General features: G+C 55.6%; 3 protein-coding genes across 3 annotated transcripts in view; 2 read left to right on the forward strand and 1 right to left on the reverse strand.

Moving 5' to 3' along the window:
* Nucleotides 1–15,663, forward strand: part of rskrb (ribosomal protein S6 kinase related b) — a 37,091-nt gene extending 21,428 nt beyond the window's left edge. Inside the window, exons 4-14 of the mRNA XM_070856910.1 lie at nt 649–717; nt 1,772–1,841; nt 4,402–4,509; nt 5,384–5,424; nt 6,646–6,673; nt 6,796–6,885; nt 7,591–7,679; nt 8,821–8,931; nt 9,708–12,624; nt 12,736–13,020; nt 13,376–15,663. Coding sequence (XP_070713011.1) covers nt 649–717; nt 1,772–1,841; nt 4,402–4,509; nt 5,384–5,424; nt 6,646–6,673; nt 6,796–6,885; nt 7,591–7,679; nt 8,821–8,931; nt 9,708–9,929 — 828 coding nt within the window. The 3' untranslated portion in view covers nt 9,930–12,624; nt 12,736–13,020; nt 13,376–15,663. The remainder of the gene's footprint in view (nt 1–648; nt 718–1,771; nt 1,842–4,401; nt 4,510–5,383; nt 5,425–6,645; nt 6,674–6,795; nt 6,886–7,590; nt 7,680–8,820; nt 8,932–9,707; nt 12,625–12,735; nt 13,021–13,375) is intronic.
* vtna (vitronectin a) overlaps nt 1–15,748 on the reverse strand; it is a 101,110-nt gene extending 85,362 nt beyond the window's left edge. Inside the window, exon 1 of the mRNA XM_070856909.1 lies at nt 15,659–15,748. The gene's annotated coding sequence lies outside the window, so the exon portion shown is untranslated. The remainder of the gene's footprint in view (nt 1–15,658) is intronic.
* Nucleotides 15,749–17,782: 2,034 nt separating this feature from the next.
* Nucleotides 17,783–24,696, forward strand: part of LOC139226907 (bridge-like lipid transfer protein family member 2) — a 73,496-nt gene continuing 66,582 nt past the window's right edge. The window contains 3 exon segments of the mRNA XM_070858000.1: nt 17,783–17,881; nt 23,749–23,875; nt 24,053–24,102. Of these exon segments, the coding sequence (XP_070714101.1) occupies nt 17,817–17,881; nt 23,749–23,875; nt 24,053–24,102 (242 nt within the window). The 5' untranslated portion in view covers nt 17,783–17,816.

Below are 24,696 nucleotides of genomic sequence, written 5' to 3' on the forward strand. Positions count from 1 at the left end.
CTGTCCCATCAAACACTCCCAGGGCAGGTACAGGAGGTTAGATACAGAATAAAGCTCCCTCTACACTGTCCCATCAAACATTCCCAGGGCAGGTACAGCACGGGGTTAGATACAGAGTAAAGCTCCCTCTACACTGTCCCATCAAACACTCCCAGGGCAGGTACAGCACGGTGTTAGATACAGAGTAAAGCTCCCTCTACACTGTCCCATCAAACACTCCCAGGGCAGGTACAGCACGGGGTTAGATACAGAGTAAAGCTCCCGCTACACTGTCCCATCAAACACTCCCAGGGCAGGTACAGGGGGTTAGATACAGAGTGAAGCTCCCTCTACACTGTCCCATCAAACACTCCCAGGGCAGGTACAGCACGGGGTTAGATACAGAGTAAAGCTCCCTCTACACTTGCCATTTCCCATCCCTGCCTCCTGAGAGGCTCTGTGAATGAGATTGCCCAGTTGTGAACCGTCTGCTGGGAACCCTTGACCAAATCGGATGGATGAGGAGCAGAGAAATAATAACTCTCTTTTGATGAGGTTTGCTCTCAGCCTGCTGTTTGTTTACATACTTTGTCTCCCCCTGTGATTAAATGATCTCCATGCTCACGGGCGCCCTCGCCGGCTCTGATTGAATCTGATGCTTGTCCACAGGTGCTGCTGAAAACAGAGATTGTGCGACAGGGAGTCCTGCAGCAGTGCAAGGATGGAGTCGATATTCAGGTAACAGCCCGCGTGCAGTTGGGTCTCAGTCTGTGTGTGTGTGTGTGTCTGTCTCTGTCGTATGTAAATACAAGTTATTATTGTCTCTCCCTCTCTCTCTCTCCGTCCCTCCCTCCCCCTCTCCGTTGCCCTCCCCCCCCTTTCTCTCTCTGCCTCCCCCCCCATCTCTCTCTCTCTCTCTCTCTCTCTACCTCCCGATCTCTCTCTCTCTCTCTCTCTCTCTCTTTCCTTCCCCTCTCTCTCTGGGTGCTGCATTTTCCCACTGACCCGTGGGGTGGCGGTGGGGGGGGGGGGGTGGGGAGTAGTTAGATGAACAGTTAATTTGGGCCTAATCGCTAGTAATTGGCCCTCTCTCTGCCCCCCCACCCCACCCAACCACCTGACCTCACGCCCTCACCCTGCCCCCCTGGGCCTCGCTGCTGATCCACGAACGTGGCTCGTATTCCTGTGAGTTTAGATGGTTGAGAGGCAATTGGATCGAGATGTTTAAAACAATGAGAAGGTTCGATCGGGTCGGTGAGGAGAAACTGTTTCTGCTAGGGGGGGGTCAAGAACAACAGCAGCTTGCATTTATATAGCGCCTTTAATGTAGTAAAGTAATGTAGAGCCCAGCCCAGGGGTGATGTCAGGAAGCACTTTGTCACACAAAGGGGAGCGGGAATCTGGAACTCTTTTCCCCATAAAAAAACCATTGTGCCTGGGGGAGTCCATTGGCACTTTCCAGACGGAGGTCGATAGATTTTTGTTGGGTCAGGGTATCGAGAGATACGGAGCAAAGGCGGGTAACTGGGGTTAAAATACAGATCAGCCACAATCTAATCACATGGTGGAACAGGCTCGAGGGGCTGAATGGCCTCCCCCCTGCTCCATCCGCACCTCCTCTCCGACCTCCTCCACCTCCCCCCCCCCCCCCCCCCCCCCGGCCCATCCGGCTCTCCCCCCGGCCCATCCGGCTCTCTACCCGCCTCGCCCCGGCTCTCCTCCCCCCACCCCCTTTCCCACCGTCTGGGCTCGGGAGCAGTTTGTGGAAATTCTTTCTTCTTCTCCTTCCCAGAAGCAGGTCCGCCATCCGTTCGTGCAGGGTTTACAGGAGTGCTGGCAGACATCGCGGCTGCTCTTCATTAGTGAGTTGACAGGCGAGCCGGAGATTCGGTGCCGGTGTGGTGGTGTTGGTGTTGTGTGGTAGCTGCTGGCTCCTAGACTAGCGCCTCCTCCTGCTCCCTCTACCACGTTACACCGTTAGTCTGCAAAGGATGACAGGCTCCCTATCTCACGCCATTGTGGATGGCGGGGAAACTCCGCCAGGGGCTGCTGGAGTCGTGGGGGGGAGGGGCAGCGCGGGGGGGAGGGGCGGCGTGAGGGAGGGCGTGCAGTGAGGGAGGGGGAGGTGCAGCGAGGGGGTCGGTGCTTTGAGGGGAGTGTGCGATGAGGGGGGCCTGAGCAATGCAAATCATCAGACTTTAGTGCTTAAATATTTTACATTAGAAACCCAAGGGAAGGGTGTGGAGGGGGTTTACCCGAGCAATACCAGGGGTGAGAGACTTCAGTTACATGGAGAGACTGGAGAAAAGTCCAGGGGGGAGAGGAGGAGAATGTTCCTATGCAGCGAGTTGTTGTGCGCTGCCTGAAAGGACGGTGGGAGCAGTAACTTTCAGAAGCCGAATGGCCTCCTGTGCTGCATGAGTTTGATGAGCTGGCATTGTTCTCCTTGGTGCAGAGGAGGTTAAGGGGGAGATTTGATCGAGGCGTTCAGAATTCGGAGGGTTTTTGATAGAGTAGAGAGGGAGAAACTGTGTCCAGTGGCACGGGGGTTGGTAACCAGAGGACAGTGTCCCCAGCAACAGACAGCGGCAACAGGTGGGAGGAACTGCAAATCCTGCACTGAAGCTTATCCACAATGGCGAGGAGGGTGGTATTATCCTTTGTGTGTGTGTGTGTGTGTGTGTGCTGCTGCTGCACACCCTCCTGTAAAGTAGGAGCTTGTCTTTTGTACGAGGCAACGAGAGCGTCTGCAGAAAATCGGGAGTTAAATAAATTGGGATTTAAAAAAAAAACAAGGAGCAGTTGAAGTGCCGCAGGGCTACGGACCGAGAGCTGGAATGTGGGATTAGGCTGGGTAGCTCTTGGTCGGCCGGCACGGACACGATGGGCCGAATGGCCTCCTTCTGTGCCTTGCATTTCTAAGATTCTTGTCGGTGTGGAGCTGTAGGGTGGGGCTGAGGTCAGGATATGTTCCCCCGCTCGGCCAGACCACAGATACAATACTTACTGGGACACCGCACCCCCCTGCCCCCTCCCCCTCCCCCCTGCCCCCTCCCCCCTCCCCCCCCTCCAGTGGTGGAGAGCTTTGGAAGCAGATAAAATCCTGAGCATTTTCATCATTCGCCCGCTTGCCCTACCCTCTGTGGCCCTCAGGGGGAGCACTTTCCAAATTGTTCATTCGTTTCAAGAGGAAATCCCCCCCCCCCCCCCAACAAATCCATGACTTCAGCCAGTTTATCCAGTGAAGGGGTGAACCGGACAGACCCGCTCGATCACAGCCCGATCCTGTCCCGTGCGGCGCGCTAGGTTGGGGCCCTCCATCCTGCGCTGCCCCTGCGCTAGGGAGGGGAAATCGAGGGGGCTCCAGCTCCTGTCCGCCCCCCCCCCTCACCCCACCACATCTCTCTGGATGTGGAGCGAGGAGAGGCTGGATGGGGTGGATCTGCGATGCCCCTCTTGCCTAAATAGCCCACCCCACAAAGTGATGCCGCTGGGCGAGGTGCAGGAACCTGCCCGGGACCCACAGAGCAGAACCAGAATGAGCCCACCTTCGGGGGGGGGGGGGGAGAACAGAGATTGCCCAAGTCTTGGGAAAGAAAAGTCTTGGGAAAGGCTCCAAGCCGAGATTTAATACAATGGATCCAGGGATGACGGACTTCAGTGACGTGGATAGACTGGAGACGCTGGGAGCTGTTCTCCTTGGAGCAGAGAAGGTTGAGAGGAGATTTGATCGAGGTGTTCAAAATCACGAGGGTTTTAGATAGAGTGAATAAAGAGACACTGTTTCCAATGGCTGACGGGTAAACGAGAGGGCAGAGGTTTAAGGTGATTGGCAGAAGAGCCAGAGGCGAGATGAGGAAACACTATTTTTACGCAGCGAGTGGTTAGGATTTGGAAAGCACTGCCTGATAGGGTGGTGGAAACAGATTCAATAGGAAATTGGATAAATACTTCAAAGAGAAAAGATTGCAGGGATACGGGGAACGAGCGGGGGAGTGGGACCGATGGGATTGCTCTTTGAAGGAGCGGGTACTGACCCGATGGGCTGAACGGCCTCCTGCGCTGTACTGTGTGGTTCACAGATGCTCCTTTGGGACAATATTGAAGTTGTGAACTTCCTTCGATCTCTGAGCCTGCGTCAAACTGTAGACGGGGCGGATTCACAACGCAGCACAACAGATTGACCCTAAACGGGGATCCCGGCTCCATTCTGCAGCTGATTTAATTTATTGGGGGGGGCGGCTGGGGGGAGGGCGAGGCGAGCTTCCTTGATGTGAGATTTCAACCCCATTCTGTTTCCGATATATTTGATCCTGCCGCAGCGCACTGCCGGGAGGCTTGGCGACTCTGCACTGCCCTATCCGCTGTGTTGCTGCTCGCTCGCACCCAGTGACTGTCTCCTCGTTGTGTTTCTCACTGTAGTGTGTGACTATCACTGTGCTGGGGATCTCTTCATGCTATGGACCACCTGCAGGCCGATGGGCGAGGGCAGAGTGCGAGTGTTCGCAGCCGAGCTGGGTTCCGCCATCGGTGAGTACACTGGGGGTTTGTTGTGAGAGCTCCGCTCCAGAGACTCGAGCCCAGAACCCAGAACGACACTCCCAGTGCAGCCCTGAGGGAGTAGGAGGGGCAGCCCTGAGGGAGCACCGCGCATTCGGAGGGGCAGTACTGAGGGAGCACCGCGCATTCGGAGGGGCAGTACTGAGGGAGCGCCGCGCTGTCGGAGGGGCAGCCCTGAGGGAGCGCCGCACTGACGGAGGGGCAGCCCTGAGGGAGCGTCGTGCTGTCAGAGGGGCAGCCCTGAGGGAGCGCCGTGCTGTCGGAGGGGCAGCCCTGAGGGAGCACCGTGCTGTCGGAGGGGCAGTACTGAGGGAGCGCCGTGCTGTCGGAGGGGCAGCCCTGAGGAAGCGCCGTGCTGTCGGAGGGGCAGCCCTGAGGGAGCGCCGTGCTGTCGGAGGGGCAGCCCTGAGGGAGCGCCGTGCTGTCGGAGGGGCAGCCCTGAGGGAGCGCCGTGCTGTCGGAGGGGCAGCCCTGAGGGAGTGCTGCGCTGCCGAGGTACCATTTTTTGGATGAGACATTAAACCGAGGCCCCATCTGCCCCCTCAGGTGTACATAAAAGATCCCATGGCACTAAGAGCAGCAGGGAAGTTCTCACCGGTGTCCGGGCCCAATATTTATCCCTCAATCAACATAACAACAACAGATTATTTGGTCATTATCACAATGCTGTTGGGAGCTTGCTGTGCGCAATTATGGCTGCTGCATTTCCCACATTACAACAGTGACTATACTTCAAAAGGTGCTTCATTGGCTGTGGCACTGAGGTGGTGCTATAGAAATGCAGGTCTTTGTTGTTTGGGTTGTTCGAGGCTCTATTTAAATCTTGACGTTTTTACACCATCAGGTTTCCTCCACGATTTTGGAGTCGTTCATCGAGATGTGAAGGTAGGGACCCTCCGCTCCGCTCCGCGTGCCAGTTGTCTCCCAGCGGGTGGGGGTGGGGGCAATGAGGGTCCGTGTGCAGGGGAGCCACTGACTGCTGGAGAGGAGCAGAGATAAATCGGGCCGCGGGGGTGTGGTGCTGAACAGCAGGGATCTGAGGCCCTGGGATTGAGTTGGAGTAGGAGAGGGACGCACCACTGCATCCTGCCCAGTCCAGGCATCTGCTGTCAAACCTCCTCACCTTCTGGGGCCAGTCGTTGAACACCAATCGATATTAATGTCTTGGATAAGGGACCGAGTGTAATGTTGTCAAGTTTGCTGACGGTAGACAGGTTTAAGTGAGTGGGCAAAAATTTGGCAGATGGAGTATAATGTTGGAAAGTGTGAGGTCATGCACTTTGGCAGAAAAAAAAATCAAAGAGCAAGTTATTATTTAAATGGAGAAAGTGTTGCAGTACAGAGGGACCTGGGGGTCCTTGTGCATGAAACACAAAAAGTTAGTATGCAGGTACAGCAAGTGATCAGGAAGGCAAATGGAATGTTGGCCTTTATTGCAAGGGGGATAGTGTATAAAAGCAGAGAAGTCCTGCTACAACTGTACAGGGTATTGGTGAGGCCACACCTGGAGTACTGCGTGCAGTTTTGGTCTCCGTATTTAAGGAAGGATATACTTGCATTAGAGGCAGTTCAGAGAAGGTTCACTCGGTTGATTCCTGAGATGAGGGGGTTGACTTATGAAGATAGGTTGAGCAGGTTGGGCCTATACTCATTGGAATTCAGAAGAATGAGAGGTGATCTTATTGAAACGTATAAGATTATGAGGGGGCTGGACAAGGTGGATGCAGAGAAGATGTTTCCACTCATAGGGGAAACTAAAACTAGGAGACACAGTTTCAGAATAAGGGGTCGCCCATTTAAAACTGAGATGAGGAGGAATTTCTTCTCAGAGGGTCGTGGATCTGTGGAATTCCCTGCTCCAGAGAGCTGTGGAGGCTGGGTCATTGAATATATTTAAGGTGGAGATAGACAGATTTTTGAGCAATAAGGGAATAAAGGGTTATGGGGAGCGGGCAGGGAAGTGGAGCTGAGTCCATGATCAGATCAGCCATGATCTTATTGAATGGCGGAGCAGGCTCGAGGGCCCAATTGGCCAACTCCTCCTATTTCTTATGTTCCAACCGTTTTAAGGATCAGCTGTTAAACTTTGAACTTTGACTCTTTCAGATGGAGAATGTTCTTCTGAGTGAACGAGGTAAGTAGGAGTTGGCAGGCACTGAATGGGGGTGTTCACAGGTTGTGTAATGTGTCGCTGTCTGTAATGGATCAGTACTGTTAACGCACAAGGTACAACACTTACCTCTCTCTCTCTCTCAGGCCACCTCAAGTTGACGGATTTTGGTTTGTCACGTAGACTGTGCCGTGGTGAGAGGGCCAACACGATCTGTGGAACTGTGCAGTACATGGGTAAGGTCGCTGACCCTGGGGGCAAGGTCATTGGGGGGGTTGGGTGGGTAAGGTTGCTGACCCCGGAGTAAGGGCACGGGGGGGTGGGGAGGGGCGGGGGCGGGGCGGGTGGGGGCAGTTAGGTCGCTGACCCCGGGGGCAAGGTCGGTGGGGGGTGGGGGGGGGGGGCGGGGGGGATAAGGTCACATACAAGAAATAGGAGCAGGAGTCGGCCATTCAGCCCTCGAGCCTGCTCCGCCATTCAATAAGTTCACGGCTGATCTTCGACCTCAACTCCCGCCCAATCCCCATGTCCCTTGATTCCAGAAGTGTCCAAAAATCTATTGAACTCAGCCTTAAATATACTCAATGACTGAACCTCCACAGCCCTCTGGGGCAGAGAATTTCAAAGATTCACCACCCTCTGAGTGAAGAAATTCTTCCTCATCTCAGTCCTATCGTGTCACAGAGCCGGGTTGCTTGCTGGGAAATGTGACCAAGAGCTGGAGTGGAGGGGACTTGCAATAGGACGTGTGGTGGCACTAACGGGCATCAAAGCCGAGTGTGGGCGGGGGGACGATGGACGGGCAGGGGGCCGGGTCCCGGCTGGATTCTATCCCGATGCTGACTGAACCTTTCAGTGCACAGGTCCAAGCCACAGCTCAGTATCTGTAACCCTGCCCGAGGCTCTCCTCTTCTTCATGTCTGACCTGTTGCTGTTCGCAGCTCCTGAAGTGCTGCGGGGCAGCCCCTACAATCACGCGGCTGACTGGTGGTCCCTCGGAGTCCTCCTCTACACCCTGGTCGCTGGCAAGGTAACGACAGAGAAACCACAGCCCAGCGCGAGCTGGGGTAACGTGTGAGGGACCGATGGCCCTTGCCCCATCCTCACCTACCCTGTGACGTCTGTCTCTCTCGCTGCACCGTACTCTCTGCACCGGGCGCTCTCCGCCGAGCGCCGCGTCCCCCTACCGCCTCGCCCCCCCGCGTCCCCCCTGTCTCTGACACCCCACCATCGGTGGCCGTGCCTTCAGCTGCCTGGGCCCCAAGCTCTGGAACTCCCTCCCTAAACCTCTCCTCCTCTCCTCCTTTAAGATGCTCCTTAAACCTAGCTCTTCGATCAAGGTTTTGGTCGCCTGTCTCAATATCTCCCTATGTGGCTCAGTGTCCAATCTGGTCTGACTTACGCTCCTGTGACTGCCCTAGGGCCGTTTTACTGCGTTAAAGGCGCGATATAAATACAAGTTGTTGTAGCAAACATCGGAAGAGCTCGGGTTTGTGTTGAGTTTACCGTGTACCTGGGTTGGGGACCTGGTGGGGCAGTGGGATTGTGTTCTGTCCTCTCAACCCTCGGTGAAGCAGCCGTCCTGGGGGGGGGGGGGTGGGATGGACGCTGCGAGGGTCCCGAATGGATGTGGGGGAATGTCTCCGACCCACATGCCCTGATTCTGGGGCGAGACGGGGAGGGTTTAGATGATCACGGGAAAACAAAGCGGGCCATTATTGCGAGGTTCTGGCCGAGGTGCATCGCCGGGTGTGAGTGCGGAGATTGGGGAGAATCTCGAGCAGGATGCGAGTTCAGAGCTATGGCGGGGTGGGGGTGGGCTCGGGGGGGGGGGGAGAATGTGACAGGGACAGCTGAACATTAACCCTCCCCAACAAAGTTGCCGGTGAGCCAGCTTTTCAATTGAAAAAACAGCGCATAACTGTTAAAGGGGCTGGACGGACCCCCTAAAAATACAGGAAACATCGCTCTCCATAGCCCCCCTGTCTGAGCGCCCCCCCGACTGCGCTCCCCAGCCCCCCCGACTGCGCTCCCCAGCCCCCCACCCCCCCCCCTCCCTCCAGTTTGTGTCAGAGTTTGTGTGAGTTACGTTGCTGTGGCTGGATGATGGTAAAAGTAGGAAGCACGCCTCGTGCTGTTGCCGCTAACGGGTCTCGCTGTCTGTCCCGCAGTTCCCCGTGGACCCTCAGCGCGATCACGCCGCGATGCTGGTCAGCGTGCAGCGGGCGGACATCGTCCCGCCGGCCTCCATCAGTCAGAGCCTCGCCTTCCTACTCGCAGAGGTACAGTCGGGTTAATCGTCCTCACCGTTCCATTTCTCCTCCTGTATTGGGGCACAGTTTCAGGGCTCCCAGCCAGGCCCCTTCCCCTCCCCTCCCCCCCGGTACCTCGTCCGCTCGTCACACGAGCCTCATGTCCGTGGGCTATTTGACCGCATGGGGCGTCACACCCACGAGCCCGATTGCTCGACTGCCACCTGCACTTTGCAGAAGGAGTCGCGGGATCCTGATCAGGATCGGGAACACAAGGGTTTCTCTGACCTGCCCACGCCCCAATCACCCCACCCCCCCCCCCCCCACTCTGTGGGTACTGAGGCCGATGGTTACAGGCCCACCTCACTCAGTTGGGACATTTGAACTAGGTTCTGTTCCCTGGTGGGTGGGGGGAGTTGTTTGAGTCAGCCGGTGTGGGGTGGGGTGTGAGTGGGCGCAGTCGGAGACACACCAGTTGTCCTTGGTGCCCCTCAGTTGGCAGGAGCGGATTTGGGGGGGGGGGGGGGGGGGATCGGGGATCAGCCAGGGTGCCTGCTCCTTGTTGCTCTCCAGTGCCCCCTGCTGGATCGTGGGCACGCGGACGGTGACTGAAGACAGGAGCAGGCTCGGCTGTGATGCCCCCACAGTCGAATTGCCTGCTGGTGCTCACTAGGTTGACACAGGGCCGCTGGGGGGGGGTTGCCGGAGAATCCGACCGTGGCAGAGCCACCGTGGGTTGGCGGGGAGTACACGCGCGGCCACACGCACCCGCTTTCGCGATCACGCTCTCTCTGCTTCCACTCCAGCTCCTGTGCAGCGACCCCCAGCTCCGCCTGCACCGGCTCGATGCGTTCCGGGAACACCGCTTCTTCCTGGGCTTGTCCTTCGATCCCGACCTGCTGCAGAAGCTGCCCTTGGAGTTTCATCGCTCCGCCGAAAATCAGCCCCCGCCCAGACCGGACCCGAGTCCCTTCACAGGCTTCGACTGTGAGCTGCTTGCTGCATCGGGTCTTGGTGTGCCAGGGTGATCTGTGTGTCTCTCCCTCCCGCGCTCTGTGCCACTCTCGAGCAGACTCAGTATCTCTATCCCTCCAACACGTGCACACACTCGCACGTCGTTCCTCTCGCTCTGTCTCAGGCTCGCTCTCTGCCTCTCCCTCTCACCTTCTTGCAAGCGCTCTCGCTTTCTCTCCACCTCACCCTGGCTCTCTTGTGCTTTCTCTTTCTCCCTCTCTTGGCACCCAGTCAGAGACTTGCGGGATTTTCAGTGAGTATTTCCCGGGAGTGTGCAGCCCGGTTCCCTGTGTTTGTGTTAGACATTCCTTTTGGGTACAAGTCTGTCACTGTATAACACTGGGGTACAGTACTGGTGGGTACAGGTCTGTCACTAACACTGGGGTACAGTACTGGTGGGTACAGGTCTGTCACTAACACTGGGGTACAGTACTGGGGGGTACAGTCCTGTCACTGTATAACACTGGGGTACAGTACTGGTGGGTACAGGTCTGTCACTGTAACATGGGTACAGTATTGGTGGGTACAGGTCTGTCGCTGTATAACACTGGGGTACAGGTCTGTCACTATAACACTAGGGTACAGTACTGGTGGGTACAGGTCTGTCACTGTATAACACTGGGGTACAGGTCTGTCACTATAACACTGGGGTACAGTACTGGTGGGTACAGGTCTGTCACTAACATGGGTACAGTACTGGTGGGTACAGATCTGTCACTGTAACATGGGTACAGTACAGGTGGGTACAGGTCTGTCACTGTATAACACTGGGGTACAGTACTGGTGGGTACAGGTCTGTCGCTGTATAACACTGGGGTATAGTACTGGTGGGTACAGGTCTGTCACTGTAACATGGGTACAGTACAGGTGGGTACAGGTCTGTCACTGTATAACACTGGGGTACAGGTCTGTCACTATAACACTGGGGTACAGTACAGGTGGGTACAGGTCTGTCACTGTATAACACTGGAGTATAGTACTGGTGGGTACAGGTCTGTCACTGTATAACACTGGGGTACAGGTCTGTCACTATAACACTAGGGTACAGTACTGGTGGGTACAGGTCTGTCACTGTATAACACTGGGGTACAGGTCTGTCACTATAACACTGGGGTACAGTACTGGTGGGTACAGGTCTGTCACTAACATGGGTACAGTACTGGTGGGTACAGGTCTGTCACTGTAACATGGGTACAGTACTGGTGGGTACAGATCTGTCACTGTATAACACTGGGGTACAGGTCTGTCACTAACAATGGGGTACAGTACTGGTGGGTACAGGTCTATCACTGTATAACACTGGGGTACAGGTCTGTCACTATAACACTGGGGTACAGTACTGGTGGGTGCAGGTCAGTCACTGCATAACACTGGGGTACAGTACGGGTGGGTACAGGTGTGTCACTGTATAACACTGGGGTACAGTACTGCTGGGTACAGGTCTGTCACTGTATAATACTGGGGTACAGTACTGGTGGGTACAGGTCTGTCACTGTATAACACTGGGGTACAGTATTGGTGGGTACAGGTCTGTCACTATTTAACACTGGGGTACAGTACTGGTGGGTACAAGTCTGCCACTGTATAACACTTGGGTACAGTTCTGTCACTATAACATTGGGGTACAGTACTGGTGGGTACAGGTCTGTCACTAACACTGGGGTACAGTACTGGTGGGTACAGGTCTGTCACTAACACTGGGACAGTACTGGTGGGTACAGGTCTGTCACTAACACTGGGGTACAGTACTGGTGGGTACAGGTCTGTCACTGTATAACACTGGGGTACAGTACAAGTGGGTACTATTCTGTCACAGTATAACACTGTGGTACAGTACTCTGGGTACAGGTCTGTCACTGTATAACACTGGGGTACAGTACTGGTGGGTACAGGTCTGTCACTGTAACACTGGGGTACAGTACTGGTGGGTACAGGTCTGTCACTGTATAACACTGGGGTACAGTACTGGTGGTACAGGTCTGCCACTGTATAACACTGGGGTTCAGTACTAGTGGGTACAGGTCTGTCACTGTATAACACTGGGGTACAGTACTGGGGGGTACAGGTCTGTCACTAACACTGGGGTACAGTACTGGTGGGTACAGATCTGTCACTGTATAACACTGTGGTACAGTACTGGTGGGTACAGGTCTGTCACTATAACACTGGGGTTCAGTACTGGGAGGGTACAGGTCTGTCACTGTATAACACTGGGGTTCAGTACTGGGGGGGGTACAGGTCTGTCACTGTAAAACACGGGTATGGTACTGGTGGGTACAGGTCTGTCACTGTATAACACTGGGGTACAGGTGTGTCACTGTATAACACTGGGGTACAGTACTGGTGGGTACAGGTGTGTCACTGTATAACACTGGGGTACAGTACTGGTGGGTACAGGTCTGTCACTGTATAACACTGGGGTACAGGTGTGTCACTGTATAACACTGGGGTACAGTACTGGTGGGTACAGGTGTGTTACTGGAGAACACTGGTTCAGTACTGGTGGGTACAGGTCTGTCACTATAACACTGGGGTACAGGTCTATCACTGTATAACACTGGGGTACAGTACTGGTGGGTACAAGTCTGTCACTAACATGGGTACAGTACTGGTGGGTACAGGTCTGTCACTGTATAACACTGGGGTACAGTACTGGTGGGTACAGGTCTGTCACTGTATAACACTGGGGTACAGTACTGGTGGGTACAGGTCTGTCACTGTATAACACGGGTACAGTACTGGTGGGTACAGGTCTGTCACTGTATAACACGGGTACAGGTCTGTCACTATAACACTGGGGTACAGTACTGGTGGGTGCAGGTCTGTCACTGTAACATGGGTACAGTACTGGTGGGTACAGATCTGTCACTGTATAACACTGGGGTACAGGTCTGTCACTAACACTGGGGTACAGTACTGGTGGGTACAGATCTGTCACTGTATAACACTGGGGTACAGTATGGGTGGGTACTGGTGTGTCACTGTATAACACTGGGGTACAGTACTGGTGGGTACAGGTCTGTCACTGTATAACACTGGAGTATAGTACTGGTGGGTACAGGTCTGTCACTGTATAACACTGGGGTACAGTACTGGTGGGTGCAGGTCAGTCACTGCATAACACTGGGGTACAGTACTGGTGGGTACAGGTCTGTCACTGTATAACACTGGGGTACAGTACTGGTGGGTACAGGTCTGTCTCTGTATAACACTGGGGTACAGTACTGGTGGGTATAGGTCTGTCACTGTATAACACTGGAGTATAGTACTGGTCGGTACAGGTCTGTCACTGTATAACACTGGGGTACAGGTCTGTCACTATAACACTGGGGTACGTACTGGTGGGTACAGGTCTGTCACTGTATAACACTGGGGTACAGGTCTGTCACTATAACACTGGGGTACAGTACTGGTGGGTACAGGTCTGTCACTAACATGGGTACAGTACTGGTGGGTACAGGTCTGTCACTGTAACATGGGTACAGTACTGGTGGGTACAGATCTGTCACTGTATAACACTGGGGTACAGGTCTGTCACTAAAAATGGGGTACAGTACTGGTGGGTACAGGTCTATCACTGTATAACACTGGCGTACAGGTCTGTCACTGTATAACACTGGGGTACAGTACTGGTGGGTGCAGGTCAGTCACTGCATAACACTGGGGTACAGTACAGGTGGGTACAGGTGTGTCACTGTATAACACTGGGGTACAGTACTGCTGGGTACAGGTGTGTCACTGTATAATACTGGGGTACAGTACTGGTGGGTACAGGTCTGTCACTGTATAACACTGGGGTACAGTATTGGTGGGTACAGGTCTGTCACTATTTAACACTGGGGTACAGTACTGGTGGGTACAAGTCTGCCACTGTATAACACTTGGGTACAGTTCTGTCACTATAACATTGGGGTACAGTACTGGTGGGTACAGGTCTGTCACTAACACTGGGGTACAGTACTGGTGGGTACAGGTCTGTCACTATAACATTGGGGTACAGTACTGGTGGGTACAGGTCTGTCACTAACACTGGGGTACAGTACTGGTGGGTACAGGTCTGTCACTAACACTGGGACAGTACTGGTGGGTACAGGTCTGTCACTAACACTGGGGTACAGTACTGGTGGGTACAGGTCTGTCACTGTATAACACTGGGGTACAGTACAAGTGGGTACTATTCTGTCACAGTATAACACTGTGGTACAGTACTCTGGGTACAGGTCTGTCACTGTATAACACTGGGGTACAGTACTGGTGGGTACAGGTCTGTCACTGTATAACACTGGGGTACAGTACTGGTGGTACAGGTCTGTCACTGTATAACACTGGGGTTCAGTACTAGTGGGTACAGGTCTGTCACTGTATAACACTGGGGTACAGTACTGGGGGGTACAGGTCTGTCACTGTAACACTGGGGTACAGTACTGGTGGGTACAGATCTGTCACTGTATAACACTGTGGTACAGTACTGGTGGGTACAGGTCTGTCACTGTATAACACTGGGGTTCAGTACTGGGGGGGTACAGGTCTGTCACTGTATAACACTGGGGTTCAGTACTGGGGGGGGGTACAGGTCTGTCACTGTAAAACACGGGTATGGTACTGGTGGGTACAGGTCTGTCACTGTATAACACTGGGGTACAGGTGTGTCACTGTATAACACTGGGGTACAGTACTGGGGGGTACAGGTCTGTCACTGTAACACTGGGGTACAGTACTGGTGGGTACAGATCTGTCACTGTATAACACTGTGGTACAGTACTGGTGGGTACAGGTCTGTCACTGTATAACACTGGGGTTCAGTACTGGGGGGGTACAGGTCTGTCACTGTATAACACTGGGGTTCAGTACTGGGGGGGGGTACAGGTCTGTCACTGTAAAACACGGGTATGGTACTGGTGGGTACAGGTCTGTCACTGTATAACACTGGGGTACAGGTGTGTCACTGTATAACACTGGGGTACAGTACTGGTGGGTACAGGTGTGTCACTGTATAACACTGGGGTACAGTACTGGTGGGTACAGGTCTGTCACTGTATAACACTGGGGTACAGGTGTGTCACTGTATAACACTGGGGTACAGTACTGGTGGGTACAGGTGTGTCACTGGAGAACATGGGTTCAGTACTGGTGGGTACAGGTGTGTCACTGTATAACACTGGGGTACAGTACTGGTGGGTACAGGTCTGTCACTGTATAACACTGGGGTACGGTACTAGTGGGTACAGGCCTCTCACTGTATAACACTGGGGTACAGTACTGGTGGGTACGGGTCTGTCACTGTATAACACGGGTACAGTATTGGTGGGTACAGGTGTGTCACTGTATAACACGGGTACAGTACTGGTGGGTACAGGTCTCTCACTGTATAACACTGGGGTACAGTACTGGTGGGTACAGGTCTCTCACTGTATAACACTGGGGTTCAGTACTGGTGGGTACAGGTCTGTCACTCTATAACACGGGTACAGTACTGGTGGGTACAGGTCTGTCACTCTATAACACGGGTACAGTACTGGTGGGTACAGGTGTGTCACTGTATAACACTGTGGACAGGACTATAGCGTAAACGAGCTGCTCGTTAAGTTCAGTGACATCTCTGCCGACGACCTCAGGGAACACACAACAGCCACGACCAACTTTAAGTGTTAAAAAATTATTTGTACGTCTTTGATCAGTTTAGGACGTGTAAAGCTGTGTATAACCGAGTGACAATGCAATTCTCAATGAATAAAGAACCTACTCGAAGTGTTTGTGTTGTGCTGATTGTGTGAGTGTGATCTCTGCCTCTCTCTCCTCCCCTAAGATGCTCGATTGAAGGTGAAAGAGCTGTGTGCTGGGCCACAGCTGACATGTCAAACCTTCCTCTTTGGCCAAACTTCGGATCGCTTGCCCAAATATCTCCTTATGTTGCTTGGTGCCAAATTTTGTTTGAAGCACGTTGGGACGTCTCACTGCGTTAAAGGCGCTATGTAAATGCAAGTTGTTCCCAGTTCCTGCAGTGGAAGAATCACATGGCCACACAGTGAGTTCAAGGACCAATCAGCTGCTGCCAATTCATCCAATAGTTTCTCCAACTAATGAGGTTAGCACCGACACTCATCACCTTTTATAAAATTTGTTCGGGTTGTGATTATCGCTGGCAAGGCCGGCATTTATTGCCCGTCCCTAATTGCCCCTTAAGAAGGTGGTGGTGAGCTGTCGCCTTGAACCGCTGCAGTCCGTGTGGTGAAGGGGCTCCCAGTGCGATGGGTAGCTCCCAGGTCTGTGCTGAGTTCACGGATCTCGGTGGAGGGGGGAGTGGTGATCGGTACAATTGGCCTCAGCACCTGTGGGGCTGAGAAATAATGCGAGGGGGCGGAGAAACTGTTCAGTCTTCCTTCTGACCAATACCAACGACTCCTGCCGGCATATGTCCGTGTGGGGAGGGTGAGGGGTGCATTAGGTTCCGATGTGATGCTCCCCATGGTCAACATTCACAGCCTAGGCTCACAAGTGCAGAAGGGCCATTTGGATGAGGCAGCTGTGGTACTGCACAGGAGTCGGGAGAATAAGGGAAATAAATATCTGCAATGGAAGATAGAAGGCACGTGACTTGCGATGTGGGAACTAACATCGGGCCCTTTGTTAGGACATTTTTGGCCTGTGTCGGGCTCAGTTACGCCTCGTGTTAAAACGTAGGCTCCGCAAATGTCCTGCGTTAAACTCAGTTGAAGGTGAAACAGCAGCTGGGCCAAAGTCACGGGAGAGGCTGGGAAGGACAAGGGAGAACCTGTGACCATATGGAAAAATTACACAAATATTTGGTTGGTTAATCAGCCACACCTGATGTGTCTGAGAACTGGAAATACTGAATCGAAGTGCAAACAGCACAGCCTCCTGCGAGAGGGCATCTATTTGGTGACAGTCACTCTTCCTGAAATAACAGAAACTTTATCCATCCGTGCCCCACCCCCACCGCCCCCCAGCTCTCTGATTACTCATCCCAGTCACAGACACACCTTCTATCTATAAAAGGACCTTCTGTGCAACGTCATCTGTGGCTCTTGTCTCGAGGCAGAAAGTTGTGGGTTCAAGTCCCACTCCAGAGACTTCAGCACATAATCCAGACCGACACTCCCAGAGCAGTACTGAGGGAGCTCTGCACTGGCGGAGGGGCAGTACTGAGGGAGCACTGTCGGAGGGGCAGTACTGAGGGAGCGCCGCACTGTCGGAGGGGCGGTACTGAGGGAGCGCCGCACTGTCGGAGGGGCAGTACTGAGGGAGTGCCGCACTGTCGGAGGGGCAGTGCTGAGAGAGTGCCGCACTGTCGGAGGGGCAGTACTGAGGGAGTGCCGCACTGTCGGAGGGGCAGTACTGAGGGAGTGCTGCACTGTCGGAGGGACAGTACTGAGGGAGTGCCGCACTGTCGGAGGGGCAGTACTGAGGGAGTGCCGCACTGTCGGAGGGGCAGTACTGAGGGAGTGCCGCACTGTCGGAGGGGCAGTACTGAGGGAGCGCCGCACTGTCGGAGGGGCAGTACTGAGGGAGCCCCGCACTGTCGGAGGGGCAGTACTGATGGAGTCCTGCACTGTCGGAGGGGCAGTACTGAGGGAGCGCCGCACTGTCGGAGGGGCAGTACTGAGGGAGTGCCGCATTGTCGGAGGGGCAGTACTGTGTGTGGGAGCTTGCTGTGCTCACATTGCCTGCTGTCTTTCCCACATTGCACTGCACGCCGAAACACGTGCCCTGATTGGCTGTAAAACGCTGCTGGCCGGGTGAAAGGCGCTACAGCAAGGCTGGACCTGGCCTGGTGTGGATGGAGCCCCGCCCACAGCGGCGCCACTTCCGGCGGCCGGGCCGTGACGCGCGTCCGGCGCGACTGCCGGCGACCGCTGACCTGTGACCCGCGGGGCTGCACCATGGCGCTGGTGCTGGGCGCGCTGTCGCTGGCGGCCGCGGCGCTGGGCCTGGTGCTGGTGGGCCGGTGAGTGCGGGGCCCGGGGGGTGAGGTACCCGGGGGGTCTGGTGCTCGTGGGCCGGGAGGGGGGGGGACAAGGAGTGTGGGGTACCCGGGGGTCTGTCCTGTGAGGAAAAGGGTCCTGAGGCCAATCTCCCCCCCCCTCACACTGACAGAGTAAAGCTCCCTCTACACTGTCCCATCAAACACTCCCAGGGCAGGTACAGGGGGTTAGATACAGAGTAAAGCTCCCTCTACACTGTCCCATCAAACACTCCCAGGGCAGGTACAGCACGGGGTTAGATACAGAGTAAAGCTCCCTCTACACTGTCCCATCAAACACTCCCAGGGCAGGTACAGGGGGTTAGATACAGAGTAAAGCTCCCTCTACACTGTCCCATCAAACACTCCCAGGGCAGGTACAGGGGGTTAGATACAGAGTAAAGCTCCCTCTACACTGTCCCATCAAACACTCCCAGGGCAAGTACAGCACGGGGTTAGATACAGAGTAAAACTCTTTTGTCGGCTGGGAAGAGCTTTGAGATTTCCTGTGGCTGTGAGCGGCTCTGTAAAATGTTGTTCCTTGGTCGTCGGGTGCAGGCACGATGGGCAGAATGACCTCCTGTGCTGTGTCGTTCTGCCATGTGGCCGTGCTCTGGTCATCGCAGCGCAAAGCCAAACGACGGATGGCAGTGTCGGCTGGAATGCTCCTGCTGATTGTTTTTTGGGTGCGCGGCCCATTCAGTTTCTCGTGTCGATGTGGTTTAAAAAAAACAAAAGAAAGACTTGCATTTATATTGGGCTTTTCACGACCACCAGACATCTCAAAGCGCTTTACAGGCAATGAAGTACTTTTGGAGTGCAGTCGCTGTTGTAATGTGGGAAACACGGCAGTTAATTTGTGCACAGCAAGCTCCCACAAACAGCGATGTGATAATGACCCAGAAAATCTGTTTTAGTGATGTTGATTGAGGGATAAATATTGGCCCCAGGACACCGCCCCTGCTCTTCTTCGAAATAGTGCCACGGGCAAATGGAGCCTCAATTTTACATCTCATCCAAAAGACGGCACCCCCTCAGTACTGCCCCTCCGACAGTGCGGCGCTCCCTCAGTACTGCCCCTCCGACAGTACGGCACTCCCTCAGTACTGCCCCTCCGACAGTGCGGCGCTCCCTCAGTACTGCCCCTCCGACAGTGCGGCGCTCCCTCAGTACTGCCCCTCCAACACTCCCTCAGTACCGCCCCTCCGACAGTGCGGCACTCCCTCAGTACTGCCCCTCCGACACTCCCTCAGTACCGCCCCTCCGACACTCCCTCAGTACCGCCCCTCCGACACTCCCTCAGTACCGCCCCTCCGACAGCGCGGCACTCCCTCAGTACCGTCCCTCCGACAGTGCGGCGCTCCCTCAGTACCGTCCCTCCGACAGTGCGGCGCTCCCTCAGTACCGTCCCTCCGACAGTGCGGCGCTCCCTCAGTACTGCCCCTCCGACAGTGCGGCACTCCCTCAGTACTGCCCCTCCGACAGTGCGGTGCTCCCTCAGTACTGCCCCTCCGACACTCTCTCAGTACTGCCCCTCCGACACTCCCTCAGCACTGCCCCTCCGACAGTGTGGTGCTCCCTCAGCACTGCCCCTCCGACAGTGCGGCGCTCCCTCAGTACTGCCCCTCTGACTGTGGCACTCCCTCAGTGCTGCCCCTCCGACAGTGCGGCGCTCCCTCAGCACCGCCCCTCCGACAGTGCGGCGCTCCCTCAGTGCTGGCCCTCTGACAGTGTGGTGCTCCCTCAGCACTGCCCCTCCGACAGTGCGGCACTCCCTCAGTACTGCCCCTCCAACACTCCCTCAGTACCGCCCCTCCGACAGTGCGGCACTCCCTCAGTACTGCCCCTCCGACACTCCCTCAGTACCGCCCCTCCGACACTCCCTCAGTACCGCCCCTCCGACACTCCCTCAGTACCGCCCCTCCGACAGCGCGGCACTCCCTCAGTACCGTCCCTCCGACAGTGCGGCGCTCCCTCAGTACCGTCCCTCCGACAGTGCGGCGCTCCCTCAGTACCGTCCCTCCGACAGTGCGGCGCTCCCTCAGTACTGCCCCTCCGACAGTGCGGCACTCCCTCAGTACTGCCCCTCCGACAGTGCGGTGCTCCCTCAGTACTGCCCCTCCGACACTCTCTCAGTACTGCCCCTCCGACACTCCCTCAGCACTGCCCCTCCGACAGTGTGGTGCTCCCTCAGCACTGCCCCTCCGACAGTGCGGCGCTCCCTCAGTACTGCCCCTCTGACTGTGGCACTCCCTCAGTGCTGCCCCTCCGACAGTGCGGCGCTCCCTCAGCACCGCCCCTCCGACAGTGCGGCGCTCCCTCAGTGCTGGCCCTCTGACAGTGTGGTGCTCCCTCAGCACTGCCCCTCCGACAGTGCGGCGCTCCCTCAGCACCGCCCCTCCGACAGTGCGGCGCTCCCTCAGTGCTGGCCCTCTGACAGTGTGGTGCTCCCTCAGCACTGCCCCTCCGACAGTGCGGCGCTCCCTCAGCACCGCCCCTCCGACAGTGCGGCGCTCCCTCAGTGCTGGCCCTCTGACAGTGTGGCGCTCCCTCAGTGCTGGCCCTCCGACAGTGCGGCGCTCCATCAGTACTGCACGGGAGTGTCAGCCTGGATTTTTTTTGTGCTGAAGTTCCTGGAGTAGGACTTGAACCCACAACCTTCTGACTCAGAGGCGAGGGTGCTGCCCACTGAGCCACTAGCTGACGCTGGTTATTTCAGTTGTAACGCCGTTGAGCGTCCTGCGTGGGAGCCGCAGATCAGGCCACGCAACTTGAGGGGAACATTGGTCAGAGGCCCTTGAGCTTTGCCTTAGACCCGACATCCCACTCCTGTCGCCCACCACTGAGGGTCTCGCCAGCACCGATACCTGCCGGGACGTCCCAGGCAATTCACGTGTCTGCGGGAAAAAGGACACCAGGCAGTTTACAACAGGAGAGTCCACTGCTCCAAAAGGAAAGGCCATTTCCTTCCACACGTGCCCAAAAGTAACCATGTACTGTGCCACATGATTGCCCCACTCCTCTCCTGGTTAGTGTCTCATTGAAAATCCACCCGTGTGTGTCAGCCCACAATGGCGGTGCCACCTCGGTACGTTGGGCTGGGGAATGTGTTGGTTATGGAGGGCGACCATGATCAAACTACGCCGTGTAATTTGGATTCAACACCTGAGAAACAAGCCTGCGAAATAACAGTGTTTAGAATCCTGCAGAGTGTGAAGGAGAAGGGGAGAGGGGTCTGGCAATGCAGTACCCAGTAATGTACCCAGTGTTATACAGCGACAGACCTGTACCCACCAGTACTGTACCCCAGTGTTATACAGTGACTGACCTGTACCCACCAGTACTGTACCCCAGTGTTATACACTGACAGACCTGTACCCACCAGTGCTGTATCCGTTTTATACAGTGACACACCTGTACCCACCAGTACTGTACCCCAGTGTTATACAGTGTCAGATCTGTACCCATCAGTACTGTACCCCAGTGTTATACAGTGACTGACCTGTACCCACCAGTACTGTACCCCAGTGTTATACAGTGTCAGACCTGTACCCACCAGTGCTGTATCCGTGTTATACAGTGACACACCTGTACCCACCAGTACTGTACCCCAGTGTTATACAGTGACAGACCTGTACCCACCAGTACAGTACCCCAGTGTTATACAGTGACAGACCGGTACCCACCAGTACTGTACCCCAGTGTTATACAGTGACAGACCTGTGCCCACCAGTACTGTACCCCAGTGTTATACAGTGACAGACCTGTACCCACCAGTACTGTACCCCAGTGTTATACAGTGACAGACCTGTACCCACCAGTACTGTACTCCAGTGTTATACAGTGACAGACCTGTACCCACCAGTACTGTACCCCAGTGTTATACAGTGACAGACCTGTACCCACCAGTACTGTACTCCAGTGTTATACAGTGACAGACCTGTACCCACCAGTACTGTACCCCAGTGTTATACAGTGACAGACCTGTACCCACCAGTACTGTACCCCAGTGTTATACAGTGACACACCTGTACCCACCAGTACTGTACCCCAGTGTTATACAGTGTCAGACCTGTACCCACCAGTGCTGTATCCGTGTTATACAGTGACACACCTGTACCCACCAGTACTGTACCCCAGTGTTATACAGTGACAGACCTGTACCCACCAGTACAGTACCCCAGTGTTATACAGTGACAGACCGGTACCCACCAGTACTGTACCCCAGTGTTATACAGTGACAGACCTGTGCCCACCAGTACTGTACCCCAGTGTTATACAGTGACAGACCTGTACCCACCAGTACTGTACCCCAGTGTTATACAGTGACAGACCTGTACCCACCAGTACTGTACCCCAGTGTTATACAGTGACAGACCTGTACCCACCAGTACTGTACCCCAGTGTTATACAGTGACTGACCTGTACCCACCAGTACTGTACCCAGTGTTATACAGTGACAGACCTGTACCCACCAGTACTGTACCCCAGTGTTATACAGTGACAGACCTGTACCCACCAGTACTGTACCCCAGTGTTATACAGTGACAGACCTGTACCCACCAGTACTGTACCCAGTGTTATACAGTGACAGACCTGTACCCACCAGTACTGTACCCCAGTGTGGAACAGCCCCTAGTGCTTTGCTCCTGATACACTCCAATCTGAATGACAGCATTTTGTTGCTCGGTCTGTAACAGTGCCAGAGAACGCATCGTGAGAATTCCGACCCAGTTACACGTCAGTGAGATCTCTGGTGTTCATGTCAGGTGTTGTGTGATATTCTAACCTCTGTCTCTCTCTCTCTGTCTGTCTGTCTGTCTGTCTGTCTCTCTCGCTCTCTCTTTTGCGCTCTCTCTCGCTCTCTCTCTCGCGCTCTCTCTCTCTCGCTCTCTCTCTCTCTCGCTCTCTCTCGCTCTCTCTCTCTCTCGCTCTCTCTCTCGCTGGCTCTTTCTCTCTCTCTCTCGCTGGCTCTTTCTCTCTCTCTCTCGCTGGCTCTCTCTTGCTCTCTCTCGCTCTCTCTCTCTCTCTCTCTCCCGCTCTCTCTGGCTCTCTCTCGCTCTCTCTGGCTCTCTCTCTCTCTCTGGCTCTCTCTCTGGCTCTCTCTCTGGCTCTCTTGCTCTCTCTCGCTCTCTCTCTCTTTCTCGCGCTCTCTCTCTCGCTCTCTCTCTCGCTCTCTCTCTCGCTGGCTCTCTCGCTCTCTCTCTCGCGCTCTCGCTCTCTCTCTCGCTCTCTCTCTCTCTGGCTCTCTCGCTCTCGCTCTCGCTCTCGCTCTCGCTCTCGCTCTCGCTCTCTCGCGCTCTCGCTCTTGCTCTCTCGCTCTCTCTCTCTCTGGCTCTCTCTCTCTGGCTCTCTCTCGCTCTCTCGCTCTCTCTCGCGCTCTCGCTCTCTTGCTCTCTCTCTGGCTCTTGCTCTCTTGCTCTCTCTCTCTCTGGCTCTCTCTCTCTCTCTCTCTCTCTCGCGCTCTCGCTCTTGCTCTCTCGCTCTCTCTCTCTCTGGCTCTCTCTCTCTGGCTCTCTCTCTCTGGCTCTCTCTCTCTGGCTCTCTCTCTCTGGCTCTCTCTCGCTCTCTCGCTCTCTCGCTCTCTCTCTCTCGCGCTCTCGCTCTCTTGCTCTCTCTCTGGCTCTTGCTCTCTTGCTCTCTCTCTCTCTGGCTCTCTCTCTCTCTCTCTCTCTCTCTCTCTCTCTTCTCTCTCTCTCTCTCTCTCGCGCTCTCGCTCTCGCTCTCGCTCTCTCTCTTGCTCTCTCTCTCTGGCTCTCTCTCTTTCTCTCTCTCTTTGGCTCTCTCTCTCTCTCTGGCTCTCTCTCTCTTTCTCTCTCTCTCTCTCTCTCTCTCTCTCTCTCTCTCTGCAGGTGGCTGCTATCATGGATGGTCACGCAGTTCATCCACAATTGGCTAAATGTGGATTTAAAAATCGGCTCCATCGGCTTCCTGTCGCTACACAACATCAGCTTCAACGTCTTCTCCCTGCAGATCGTGGTGAGTGAGTGCCGCCGCTGTCTGTAGTCAGTGAGTGTGTGTTGCTTCTGCTCCCCCCCCGATTTACACGCCTGTGGAGGGCCTTTTTGCTATGTTAAAGGCGCTTTATGAATGCAAGTTGTTGTTGTAAAGGGCGGATGGATTATTGTCCAGTAATGGGCTGCTCCTCCGTTGCAGGAAGTGGACCGAGTCTGGCTCACCTGTAAGCTGCTGAATAATGAGTTACCGTAAGTATTGCACAAACCCCCCCCCCCCCCCACATGCTCACACCCCCCCCCCCCCCCCACATGCTCACACCCCCCCCCACATGCTCACCCCACCCCCCACATGCTCACCCCACCCCCCCACATGCTCACCCCACCCACCCCCACCCACCCCACATGCTCACCCCCACCCCCCACATGCTCACCCCACCCCCCACATGCTCACCCCACCCCCCACGTGCTCACCCCGCCCCCCCACGTGCTCACCCCCCCCCCACGTGCTCACCCCCCCCCACGTGCTCACCCCCCCCCCACGTGCTCACCCCCCCCCCCCACGTGCTCACCCCCCCCCCACGTGCTCACCCCCCCCCCCACGTGCTCACCCCCCCCCCCACGTGCTCACCCCCCCCCCACGTGCTCACCCCCCCCCCCACGTGCTCACCCCCCCCCCCCACGTGCTCACCCCCCCCCCCACGTGCTCACCCCCCCCCCCCACGTGCTCACCCCCCCCCCCCCACGTGCTCACCCCCCCCCCCCCACGTGCTCACCCCCCCCCCCCACGTGCTCACCCCCCCCCCACGTGCTCACCCCCCTCCACGTGCTCACCCCCCCCCCACG

The sequence above is a fragment of the Pristiophorus japonicus genome, chromosome 16, assembly GCF_044704955.1.
Source record: "Pristiophorus japonicus isolate sPriJap1 chromosome 16, sPriJap1.hap1, whole genome shotgun sequence".
NCBI classification, from domain to species: domain Eukaryota; kingdom Metazoa; phylum Chordata; class Chondrichthyes; family Pristiophoridae; genus Pristiophorus; species Pristiophorus japonicus.